The sequence below is a fragment of the Danio aesculapii genome, chromosome 2 (assembly GCF_903798145.1).
Source record: "Danio aesculapii chromosome 2, fDanAes4.1, whole genome shotgun sequence".
Lineage (NCBI taxonomy): Eukaryota > Metazoa > Chordata > Actinopteri > Cypriniformes > Danionidae > Danio > Danio aesculapii.
In genome coordinates, this window is record NC_079436.1 from 49,420,133 (window position 1) to 49,433,844 (window position 13,712).

Sequence of the window (13,712 nt, forward strand, 5' to 3'; positions counted from 1 at the left end):
CCAATTTATTTATTCAATTCACCTAAAGCGCATGTGTTTGGATAGTTGGGGAAACCGGAGCATCCGGAGGAAACCCACGCCAACATGGAGAGAGTATGCAAACTCCACACAGAAATGATAATCTTATTGGTAACTGTTGTAGTATTCTGATTGATTGAAGTAAACACACTTAGCTATTTGAAAAAATCAGAACAAGTGAAAAGAGTTCAGGTTTAAACACAGATAAAAACAAATTAATTACACTTTACAGGTAATTTACAAAAACAACATGCACTTATGAAGGAATGACTCGAGAAATGTTTTCCAGGGGGCAGATAATTCCTTTACGGTTTATTTTATCATCTTAAGTAAACCCCGTAGACCATAAACATAAACATCATTACGTCACTTCACAAAAAGTGGAGCGAGAAACTATTTACCCACCAGTCATTTCACATAATCCCAGCACTGTAAAAATTAAAGTAAATGAGGTGAAAATGAGTTGAGGTTACAGTGTTTGTAATGAGTTTAATTAGTCCAAGGCTTGGTTTGGTCACAGTTATTCATTGGCATGAAGTTCACGGGATGTGATGTTATACAGCAATTCATGATAATGACTAATTAAGATCAATTACACATCTATTATAGCCAAGTTACATTTCTACCGAATTACATTATGTTTAGATCATCCCAAACAACACTGCATTCATCACTAGGTTTAGACTTTTAAATATTAAATAAATGAATAATGACACAATATCCATATGGTTATACAACCCCAAATCAGAAAAAGTTGGGACAGTATGGAAAATGCAAATAAAAAAGAAAAAAGTGATTTCTAAATTTACTTTGACTTGTAATTCATTGCAGTTAATACAACAGTACTTTATTTAATGTGTTCCTCGTGATTTATTTACATTTATTTTTTATTAAAAACATATTTCAATTTTGGTTCTTGCAGCACATTTCAAAAAAGTTGGAACAGTAAAGCATTTACCACTTTGTAATGTTGCCATGTTCCTTTCACAACACTTGAAAGACATTTAGGGACAGAAGACACCAAGTGATGAAGTGTTTCAGGAGTAATTTTGTCCTATTTCTCCCATCAAAATGCGCCACACATTCTTTATTAGAGAAAGGTTGGGACTGCAGCCAGGCCAGTCAAGTACCTGTAACCTCTTCCTCTGCAGCCAGGACTTTGTAATGTGTGCAGACTGTGGATTTGCATTATCTTGTTGAAGTATGCATGGGCGTCTCTGGAAAAGAAGGCAGCATATTGTGCTCCAAAATCTCTACATACTTTTCAGCAATAATGGTTCTTTTATAATGGTACTTTTTGGTCCGGAGCACACGGCGTCCATTTATTTCTAAATGTACTTTGACTTATATATCATTGTAGACAATACAATATCACTTTATTTAATGTGTTCCTCGTAATTTTATTTATTTTTTTATAAACACGTATTTTAATTTTGATTCTTGCACTACATTTTAAAAAAAGTTGGAAGAGTAAATCATTTACCACTTTGTAAAGTTGCCACTCCTTTTCACAACACTTAAAAGTGTCTAAAGACACCAAGTGATTAAGTGTTTTATGTGTAGTTTTGTCTCATTCGACCTGAAAACAAGTCTTAAGGTGGGCAAGAGTACAGGATCTTCATTGTCACATTTCAAAATGCGCCACACATTCTCTGTTGAAGACAGGTCAGGACTGCAGACAGGCCAGGAGCACTTTAGGGCTAGTAATGAGGTAAATTGGTTGAATATTGATGTGATTTGAAACAGGTGATATCACCAGGTGTTTGTAATTATGAGTTGGTACAAAAGCACCAAGGTCTATTACTTTAAAAGCAAAGATAGGCTGAGGATCGTCCAGAAGTGTCATCGGTTTCTCTAGGTTTTGAGGCATCTGGGATGGACCATCACACAGTGGAAACCTGTACTGTGGTCAGACGAATCAGTATTGCAGATATTTTTTGGGAGAAATTGACGCCATGTGCTCCGGACCAAAGAAGAAAAGGATCATCCAAACTGTTACCAGCAACACATCCAAAAGCCAGGGTTTGTCATGGTATGAGGTTGTGTCAGTGCCCTTAGCAAAGCTAACTTTCACTTCTGTGATAGCACCATTAATGCTGAAAATTTAATTGAGATTTTGGAGCACAATATGCTGCTGCCTTTTCCAGAGACACCCATCCATATTTTCACAAGACAATGTAAAACCATAGTCTGCCTACATTACAGAGTCCTGGCTGCAGAGGAAAAGGTTACAGGTACAGTTGCAATAAGAATTATTAAACCCCTTTGATTTTTTTTCTTCTTTTATATATAAATCCCAAATGATGTTTAACAGAGCAAGGACATTTTCGCAGTATACCTAATAATATTTTTTCTTCTGGAGAAAGTCCTATTTGTTTTATTTCAGCTAGAATAAAAGCAGTTTTTAATTTTCTAAAAACCATTTTAAGATCAGTATTATTAGCCCCCTTAAGCTATGTATTTTTTCGATAGTCTACAGAACAAACCATCGTTATACAATAACTTGCCTAATAACCCTAACCTGCCTAGTTAACCTTGCAGCTGTATCTCCTATCTCCAATAGAGAATGTGTGTCACATTTTGAAGCACAGGATGTATGGGGGAAATTTGTTTGCAGGATGAAAGGGATAAAAAAATTTCAGTCTTCAGTCCCTAAACATCCGTAAAGTGTTGTGAAAAGGAATGCAAAAAAATTAAGTGTGGTTTATTTATAAACTAATTTCGAGAGGATCACGTGCTTATGATTTATCACAGCCGGTCTCGTATTAAGCTAATCAGTATCATCCAATCATATGAGCCATAAGCTACTATAAATAACCACAGTTTTCAGTCCACTTTATCTTCGTTTGGAAGAAACCCCCCCTTCCTCCCCATTCTCCTCCTTCACTATAGATCGGGCGGCACGGAGGCCCAGTGGTTAGCCCTGTTAGCCCCACAGCAAGAACACTGCCAGCCCTGGTCCTGCCAGGTCGGTAGGTGTTTCTGTGAGGAGTTTGTATATTCTCCCCGTGTCCGCGTGGGTTTTCCCCGGGTTCTCCGGTTTCCTCCCACCATCCAAATATATACATCATGCATAACAATCATGCATTTGTCTAGCCCCCTTTTTTCCTCACGTGTTCCCTTAGCTACTGCAGACAGGGAGTTCTGAGATCCACCGAGCTCAGGCTCCCCTCTCGCTCTGCAAACGGGAGGAAGCCCCGGGCTCGAGGATCCCTTGAGCTCGTGGCTCTCTTCCGGGACAGCATGCCAAACAAGCTTTTGATGAATCATCAGCTAAGTGTGAATACTTGAAACATGTTTATTAAAAAATAAAATAAAATCACGAGGAACACATTAATAATGTTTGTTTTATTGTCTGCAATGAAATACAAGTCTAAGTAAAATTAGAAATCACTACCTTCTTTTTTTTATTTGCGTTTCCATACTGTGTCGACTTTGTCAATAATGGGGTTGTATCTTGAAAAATATTATGCACTGTCATCATGGCACAGATAAAAGAAAGTTAAATGAGAATTTAGTAATAAAAAATAACTGCTACGTTTAGAAATGTGTTGAAAAACTTAATCTAATAATTCAGATTGGCAAATAATTCTGACTTTAATAGTATATCATATTCATTGAATTGTATATAACCAGTATATAGACCAAAACAAGTCATACAGGTTTGGATGGAGCAAAACTGGAGTGAGTGAATAATGTCAGAAATGTTAAGTTTTGTGAACCGTCCCTTGTGGAGGACCGGCTTGTTTTTGGATGAGCACACAGTGATGTATGTTTTTGTTCTGTCCTCCATCTATAGCTCTTCTGGGACAGTGATGGACACGTTCCTGCCTGTGCTTTAGTTCCTGTTTGGTCCATCTATTTTTCATAGATTTTATCTCTCTTTGTTTGGGTGTCTCAAACATCTTTCTCTCTCCCTGTTCATCTTTCTACATTTTGGCTTTCCTGTCACGTTGGTTATTCTGAATACTCTGGGTTTCTGTGTTTTTCAGTGGTGAGACGGTATCCAGTGTTTTTGGGCCGAGCGCATCGCTCTTACACCCGTCAGGAGCCGCTGTACATTCAGACCGTCCTCAGAGTCAACCGTACACTTTACATCGGAGCCAGGTAACACTCACCTGCATTTATAATTATTTGGCAAACGGACCTCAAGGCTGTGTTGTGATGTGTTGTGTTGTTTTGTATTTATTTATTTATTTATTTATTTATTTATTTATTTATTTATTTATTTATTTAAGGTATTAATTTCAATTTAATTGATTACTTAATTTATTTGTTGTGTTGTATTCATTCATTCACTTTTCATTTCATTTATTCATTTATTTATTAATTTGTTTATTTTATTAATTAACTTATTTGTTTATTTTTCATTTCATTTATTAATTAATCATTTATGCATTTATTTCAATTTAATTAATTAGGTAATTTGCATTGTGTTGTATGTATGTATATGTATGTATGTATGTATTTATTTATTTGTTTATTTTTAAAAAAATTTATTTATTCATTTATTAATTAATTTTAAACTAAATTTCATTTAGTTCGATTTATTTATTCTTCATTTGTTTATTAATAAATTTGGATATTTCTTTTCTTTATTTCTTTTCTTTATTTTTTTATTTAGGTAGTCATTTATTTATTTATTCATTTTTTCATTTATTTGTTTTTCATTTCAAATTTTTTATTTATTTATTCATTAGTTTATTAATTTGTTTGTTTATTTAATTCTTTAATTTTATTTAATATTTTATTCATTTATTGTTTTTAATTTTTAATTTAATAATGAATTTATTTATTGATTTATTGATTGATTTATTTATGTATTCATTTTTATTTATTTATTTATTTATTTCATTTTAATTTATTTTATAATTTATTTGTTTATTTAATTGTTTAATTTTATTTATTTTTATTTATTTTTATTCTTTAATTTCTTTAATTTCTTTATTCAATATTTCTTTATTTTTTCATTATTTATTTATTTTGGTCGTTTTTTTATTTTATTTAGTTATTTTTAATTAAATTTCTTAATTTATTTTATTTAATAATTCTTTTTTTGGGGCTTAGTTCCTTTATTAATGAACCGCCAACTTATCCAGCACATGTTTTACGCAGCGGATGCCCTTCCAGCTGCAACCCATCTCTGGGAAATAATTTATTTTATTTTATTTCTTTATTTATTTCATTTCGATTTATTTATTTATTTATTTATTTAATTTAGTTTCATTTAATTAATTAATATTTTTTTTACATATTACACTTTACAATTTACAATTGTGTATTTTTTTGTATATTACACACACCATTAAGCAGCAAGTAAAAAACATCCACTATTGTAATTGGCAGCATGCTAAATCAAAACAATAGATTAACGTCCTAAAACCACCCACTCTGCTGTTGCACATTATGAAATAATATGACACTAATATCATTTCCACTGATATATTCAAAACTCTACAATTCACCAAACCATCTTACATAATTGGTCTTAAACAGAAATGACATGTTACACCAAGAGAAAATGCTATTACCGCTCAACACAATGAGCCGATACGAAAACATGTTCTCTACACGCTGTCAAAGAGTGTGTGTATGTGTGTGTGTGTGTGTGTGTGTGTGTGTTTTAATGGAAAACCTGTGTCCAGTTTGACTGCTGTTACATTTGGTTACATCTCTGAAATCCATCATGTGGATAGGCCTTCAAAAGATCCCGAATCTCGAGGGAGTTGACATGTGCTGCTGGTTAGGCTGTGGTTGAAAGTTAAACCTCTGTTCGCTGACCTTTACACAGTCAAGCTTCTTAAACGCTTGCTTTCTCTCGAACTGGAGAACAGATAGAGTCCATCTTGAGTTTCTGAGCACTCTTAAAAACTCTTAACCAACTTTTTCCTATGGCCCATGATGCTTTGCGTGGATCACGGGAGAATCTTACGTTAACCTGTAGTCAATCACACAGTCATTTTTTGTCTTGCCTATCAATGTTAAAATATGTGAACGTTTTAAGAAAGAACATTATTTTAATAATAATAATAATATCATCATCATTATCATTATTATTATTATTATTATTATTATTATTATTAATAATAACTTGTCATACCTTCTCTTGCCTATCAATGTTAAAATATGTATATACTTTATGAAAGATCATTATTATTATTTTTGCAACAACAATAATAATAATAATAATATCATCATCATCATCATCATCATCATTATTATTATTATTATTATTATATTAATCATTAATAACCTGTCCTACAACGACAATCAAAGAGTCAATATTTTCTCTTGCGTATCAATGTTAAAATATTACTATTATTATTATTATTAGCAATTTTTTTAAAAGAGTATTATAATTTTTATAATAATAATAATTTATAATAATTATTATTAAGGGCATCCACTGTGTAAAACATATGCTGGATAAGTTGGCGGTTCATTCCGCTGTGGCGACCCCAGATTAATAAAGGGACTAAGCCGAAAAGAAAATGAATGAATGAATGAATGAATGAATGAATGAATTAATTAATTAATTATTATTATTATTATTATTATTAATCATTAATAACCTGTTGTACCTGTCAAAAACAAGCTGTTAATATTTTCTCTTGCCTATCAATGTTAAAATAAATACATTTTAAGAAAGTACATTATCATTATTATTTTTACAATAATAATAATAATTAATAATCAATAATAATAATAATAATAATAATAAAAATAATAATAATAATTATTATTATTATTATTATTATTATTATTATTATTATTATTATTATTATTATACTAATAATTCTAAATATATTATAATTAAAATAATATTTTAACTTATGATATTATATAATATACTAAAGCTAAAATTAATAATAACATTAACAATTGTAATATTAATTATTATTAGCAGTTTATAAAATACTATAAGTTGATATTTAAATTAATGCTGCACATTTTCAGACATTCAGGTAAAGATATCAGATCAAAAACCTTTACTTAAGAATTAAGTTACCTTGCCATGCAAATTGTTTTTGCACAAATTTCAGTACATACTGTAGAGTAAACTTGGTGATTTCTTGGTGACTTGATGGTGTGTGTTTGTGTGTGGTTGTGTGTGTGTGTGTGTGTGTGTTTTGGGTGCAGAGATGACCTTTATCGAGTGGAATTGGACCATGTATCTGGAGATGAAATGTTCTACAGCAAGGTGAGCTTGTACCAATCTTTCTTACTCTTCTTTCTCTCTTTCGCTCTCACACACACACACACACACACACACACACACACACACACACACACACACACGAATAATTGCATGTATAAATGTGTATTATTCTCCCTTGAATGCTGGTGATGATTTTATTCCCTTGTCGTTTTTTTGCAGAAAAGAACATGGGAATCCAACAAGAATGACATCCGCATCTGTAGAATGAAGGGCAAACACGAGGTGAGCGTTCAATGGCAAAGCACTACAGTTTAATTTCTATTTCATGGCCTTTTTACCGCTGCCTGACCGAGTAAGTTAATTTACAGCAATTTGAGTTATTTACTCTATGATTTAGACCTGTGGCGGAGCTAAAACGTACATATAAATAAATTCTCCCGGAGAGTAAATGCACAGTGTTGGGGATTTGTTTTATATTTGCAGTCTCGCAGGAAAACTCTTGCCTCTCAGCCGATGCTTTTAACTTTATTGCGAGTGATTGTTTACAGCGCTGGTTAGTCTCAGATGTTATTGACAGATCTGGATTTTTCTATGATTTGCTTGGGTTTTTGACTTCTGCTGTATTTATTAGGTCAATGCTGCTGCTAGCCAGAGATGTATAAAGTACTAGAGACCCAGACTTAAGTAAATGTACAAGTGCTCTATCAAAAAAGTGACTTGAGTAAAAGTTGAAGTGCTCTTTCTAAGTTGTGTGTCACAAAAACACTCCGTAAACACTCCGTTTTAAATGCTGTAAAGGGAAGTTCTAAACATGCTACTGGAAGACGCTGGTCGCTATGGGGCCCTCCATACAGCAGCCAAGAAAAAGGTCTATAATTGTATCAAGTAGGGGTGTGAATCTACACTGGTCTCATGTTTTGGTTTGGTTCATTTACGATTATCATGCCATCGATTCGGTTCAATTCGATATCTCGAAGCATCACGATGCATTGACGATGCTTTCCATACATAATTAGATTTTTTCTTCACAACACAAGAGTTTTTAAAAATTTAAATCTATAAATATATTAATATTTATATATTATTTGTAATACAATTTTTTTCTTTAGTACAGCAGTAAGATAAATGAACTGTACCCTTAATTTGACCTGCTCAAAGAAAACACTCTGATTGTATCAAACAAAACTCCATTACATGCACAGAAGACGACATGAGCATTTATAGCAAATAAACTAATGTAAATATTATCCTGCTTGCTTTTTGAGCGCTGACAGGCGAGGTCTTACACCCCTTTGATTGGTTATTGTCACAGTCATATCACCCTGCTGCCCAAGACCGGTTACTCATTGAAGCTAAGCAGGGCTGAGCCTGGTCAGTACCTGGATGGGAGACCACATGGGAAAAACTAGGTTGCTGTTGGAAGTGGTGTTAGAGAGGCCAGCAGGGGGCGCACAGCCTGTGGTCTGTGTGAGTCCTAATGCCCCAGTAAAAGTAAAGGGCACACACTATACTATATTGAATTGAATTGAATTGAATTGAACTATACTGTCAGTGGGTGCCGTCTTTCGGAAGAGATGTTAAACCGAGGTCCTGACTGTCTGTGGTCATTAAAAATCCCATGGCACTTCTCGTAAAGAGCAGGGGTGTAACCCAGGTGTCCTGGCCAAAGTCCCTCAATTGGCCCTTACACATCATGGCCTCCCAATCATCCCCATCCACCGAATTGTCTTTATCACTGTCTCTTCCCTTCACCTATAGCTGGTGTGTGGTGAGTGCACTGGCGCCGTTGTCCTGTGGCTGCCGTCGCATCATCCAAGTGGATGCTACACACTGGTGGTGGTGTGGAGAGACCCCCCTCATGATTGTGACGCTCTTTGGGTGTATAGCCATATACAATAAATGCGCTATATAAATACACATTACATTACATTGTCTTTACCTGCTCAACAGAAAGGGCTGCAATCGGCTTTAGAAATTAAAGCGATGTTCACCGATGGTGGGAAGAACCAAGCGGTTACAGTCTGTATGCGCATAATACATGGCTATCACAGGTAATCCATAATAGACACAGTGGAGAAAACTTTAACAGCCAAGAGGAGAGAAAAAGTTACCTCACAAACACGCCAGCGGGTTAAAAGTCCAAATCTGTTAGTTCACAATTACAGATGAGTTTGAAAGAAGAGGCTTTGCAGTGTGATCTTTAAGTTTGCTATATATTAAAGAAACATATGGCCGACCAGAGGGTGGTGCAATCCAATCCCACATAGGATGAGAGGAAATAAGAGATGCCCAGGGGACGCCATAGGCTTTGAGAGCAGAACATACTATAACTGAAAGACAAAATATGATGATGATGATGGTAAACAAAACTTAATTCTTGAAATGAGCAGAGTCCCTGTTTATCATATAAGCCACCGCATGTGTTTATGCCCAGTGTAGGCCAAGAAGGCTGGACAAATGGCCGATTTTCACATAAGGGCGTATTGTTACAAAATTTGAAGGCTACAAGCCTTTTTAAGACTAACATATTGAGTCTTACACCCAACAAACTTCTCAAACTTTGAATCCGGTAGGACTTTAACAAGGCAGAAGAATGCGCTGAATTCATCTGTTTTTTTTTTCTCTCTCTCTGATCCAATTATCTCTGGATGCAGTTTGCAGAAATCTGCTGGTGACTTTACTAAAAGGTAGTGTACTTTTGTTGTAGCAGGCTGTGTGTGTTTGGCTTTTACTCCAAGCATTTGGACCTGACAGCTCCTGCACAGTTCTCTTAAAGAAACTCAGTAATGAGCAATCAACATGCTGCTTTGGGAAAAACAGCTGTTACTCTATCATTACATAATGAACAGCAGAAGTTAAGGTGATTTTAGGAAGATGATTTGCCATTTTATTAGGAAACGTGGCCTTTAATGCAAAAGATCCGTTGATGGATGAATCACAATGATGGCATACAGTCGACTAGTCATATTATAGCTGCACATTTAATAAAAAATGCTTTTAAACTGCATTAAAATATATGAATGCAAAATGTGCCAACTTTCTTCATGTAATTGCAATAAGGCAGTTATAAACTGAAAAGACTCTTTGCATTGCATCTGCCAAAATGAAAGAAATATTAAGACATCCATAAATATAATTAGTGTAGTTTGATTGGTTTTTATCACATAAATAACTATTTGATCGGTTTACGTTTGAGATATTTGATAGAAATGCGTTTGTTGAATATATCTGTACATCAGCAGTTTTCTGTATTTTGTGATTCATGTTTATTTTCATGCTTTTGCATTGCATTATGGGACCTTGATTTTCCGCAAGCAACTTTTGATGTTGAACAATTTGAAAAAGTTACTTTTACTGACGTTTGTAATAGTCTGAAAAGATTGGTGGATTGGTGTTGTAAATTACGATAATAATAAAACTGCCAATAAACCGCTAGTACTTTTTCTGTTCTTATTTTTAGAAATATTATTTTTTTTAATACAATATATTATTTCAAACTATTAGAAGAATATCAATAAAAGTCACATTGTTAAACTGTAGAGTTGAATTTTCAGCATCAAAAGTCGACAGAGCAAAGATCAAGCATTTATAATACAATTCATAACCGTAAATAAACAGAAAACAAATCACAAAATGCGAAAACTGTTAATTAACAGATGCTTTTAATTAATCTATCTGTCTGTCTGTCTATCTATCTATCTGACATGGATATCACAATTACACTGGACAACTAAATGCATTTGTTTAAAGTGTTTTAGCAGACTTGCTAATTCTCAACACCTGTCCATGGGAGGACATAGATTAACCATCTAGCATAATGTTTTTAGCTGTAAATAATGTGATTTTTTTTTGTTTGTTTTTTAAATTACTCTCTAAAACATGACTGCCATAGTCATGCAAATTCAGACTTTTTTATTATTATTATTTTCAGGTCTTGCAGTTTTTGTGTACACTACCTGTCAAAAGTCTTGTCATCGATCCCAGTTGTAAGGGCATCAAATAATAACTTGACTTCTAGTTGATCATTTGGGAAAATGACAAAAGGTAAATTTTTGTTGAACTGCATCCCAGTCATCACAAATACTGCAGAAGACCTATTGGAACCTGCATGAACCCAAGATTCTCACAGAAATCAGTCAAGGCTGGTGAAGGAAAAATCATGGTTTGGGGTTACATTCAGTATGGGGGTGTGTGAGAGATCTGTAGAGTAGATGGCAACATCAACAGCCTGAGGTATCAAGACATTTGTGCTGCCTAATACATTACAAACCACAGGAGAGGGCAAATTCTTCAGCAGAATAGCGCTCCTTCTCATACTTTAGCCTCCACATCAAAGTTCCTGAAAGCAAAGAAGGTCAAGGTCCAGCCCAGTCACCAGACATAACATTATTGAGCATGTCTGGGATAACTGAAGATGAATCTTGATGAACTCTGGGAGTCCTGCAAGAACGCTTTCTTTGCCATTCCAGATGACTTTATTAATAAGTTATTTGAGTCATTGCAGAGATGTATGGATGCAGTCCTCCAAGCTCATGGGAGTCATATACAATATTCATTCTGTTCTCACTGCACATGACTTTATATTCTATACTGTACATTATTTCTGTTGAGTAACAAGACTTTTGCCTAAGCAAAGTCAGACCTTACTGTCCTAATTAAATCATTAAAAATCTAGGAATGATCATATTTTATTTTGGTCAAATAAGTGTAATCTAGAGGCCTTTGCCTTTCATATAAGCCACTTCTGATACCAAATGATCAACTAGAAGTCAAGTTATTATTTGTTGTTCCTAAAACTTGGTTTGGTGATAAGACTTTTGTATTAGGTAGTATAACCATGAATTCAAATTGTGACATAATAAAAATCTAACTTTTGAAATATTTCTATGTGTCTTTGAAAACAAAATTTAAAAAGTGACAGTGATTTTCAACCAAATATTACTGTCTGAAATTTAATATAAACATGTGTGAAAAGATAGGACCTTTCAAGTCTTTTATGCAAATTAAAAAATCTAAATGACCCTAACCCTAACAGTATTATTTTAAAATTGGAAATAATGTCATCAATAGTTTACATGGATGAAAACACATATTTACAGCAAAATCGATTATGTATGAGGAGAGATATTTCATATTACATACTATGCAGGAGTTCAGCACTAGCCGAGAAACTGCCATTGAGATGAATGGGACTGTTAATAATAGCTTTCTCCAGGAATTGTATAGCCCTTTCCTCAAACTCCTTTAAGAATAATGTTTTGAGTCTGTGTTATTTTAACACTTTTAATATCACTGCATGCCGTAAAAAAATTCTGTTAATTAACAAGATTTATGTTTTTTTTATGCTTTCAAATTACATTATGGGACCTTGGTTTCTGACTACTTTAGTTGGACAAACTTCCTTCATTTTATTGTGATATACTAATTTATTGCTTATATTTTAATATTTCTTGTTTCATTGAAAAGTCATATATATTCAAAAAGGCGTCAAAATCAAAGCTGATACAAGGCATGAGTTTGGTTTCTCTCAGAGTCCAAAGACATGTGCTACAGGTGAATTGAATAAGCTAAATTGGCCGTAGTGTATGAGTGTGTGTGTGAATGAGAGTGTATGGGTGTTTCTCAGTGCTGGGTTGCAGCTGGAAGGGCATCCGCTGTGTAAATCATATGCTAGATAAGTTGGCGGTTCATTCCGCTGTAGCAACCCCTGATGAATAAAGGGACTAAGCAGAAGGAGAATGAATGAATGAATGAAAAGGTTACAAACAATTCATGATTAACTTCATCGTGATTCATTTTTAACATATGTATTGTAATAAAAATCTGCAGATGGGAACTGATAAAGGATGACATACAGTGTATCCGGAAAGTATTCATAGCGCTTCACTTTTTCCACATTTTTTTAATGTTACAGCCTTATTCCAAAATGGATTAAATTCATTTATTTCCCTAACATTCTACACACAATACTCCATAATGACAATTTGATAAAAGTATGGAGGCACAGGGCTGGGGAAGGTTACAGAAAAAAATTCTGCTGCTCTGAAAGTTCCATTGAGCACAGTGGCCTCCATCATCCATAAGTGGAAGATGTTTGGAACCACCAGGACTCTTCCTAGAGCTGGCTGGCCATCTAAGCTGAGTGATTGGGGAGAAGGGCCTTAGTCAGGGAGTTGATCAATAACCCGATGGTCACTGTCTGAGCTCCAGGTTTCTTCTGTTGAGAGAAGAGAATCTTACAGAAGGACAACCATCTGTGCAGCAATCCACCAATCAGGCCTGTATGGTAGAGTGGCCAGACGGAAGCCACTCACCGCCTGGAATTTGCCAAAAGGCACCAAAAGGACTCTCAGACCATAAGAAACTCAATTCTCTGGTCTGATGAGACTAAAATTGAACTTATTGGAGTGAATGCCAGGCGTTACGTTTGGAGAAAACCAGGCACCGCTCATCACCAGGCTAATACCATCCCTACAGTGAAGCATGGTGGTGGCAGCATCATGCTGTGGGGATGTTTTTCAGCAGCAGGAACTGG

General features: G+C 34.4%; 1 protein-coding gene across 1 annotated transcript in view; it reads left to right on the forward strand.

The window, feature by feature from the left end:
- The window catches only part of sema6ba (sema domain, transmembrane domain (TM), and cytoplasmic domain, (semaphorin) 6Ba), a 132,905-nt gene that overhangs the window by 9,645 nt on the left and 109,548 nt on the right, over positions 1-13,712 (forward strand). Inside the window, exons 2-4 of the mRNA XM_056481512.1 lie at positions 4,011-4,125; positions 7,159-7,219; positions 7,397-7,459. Of these exons, the coding sequence (XP_056337487.1) occupies positions 4,011-4,125; positions 7,159-7,219; positions 7,397-7,459 (239 nt within the window). The remainder of the gene's footprint in view (positions 1-4,010; positions 4,126-7,158; positions 7,220-7,396; positions 7,460-13,712) is intronic.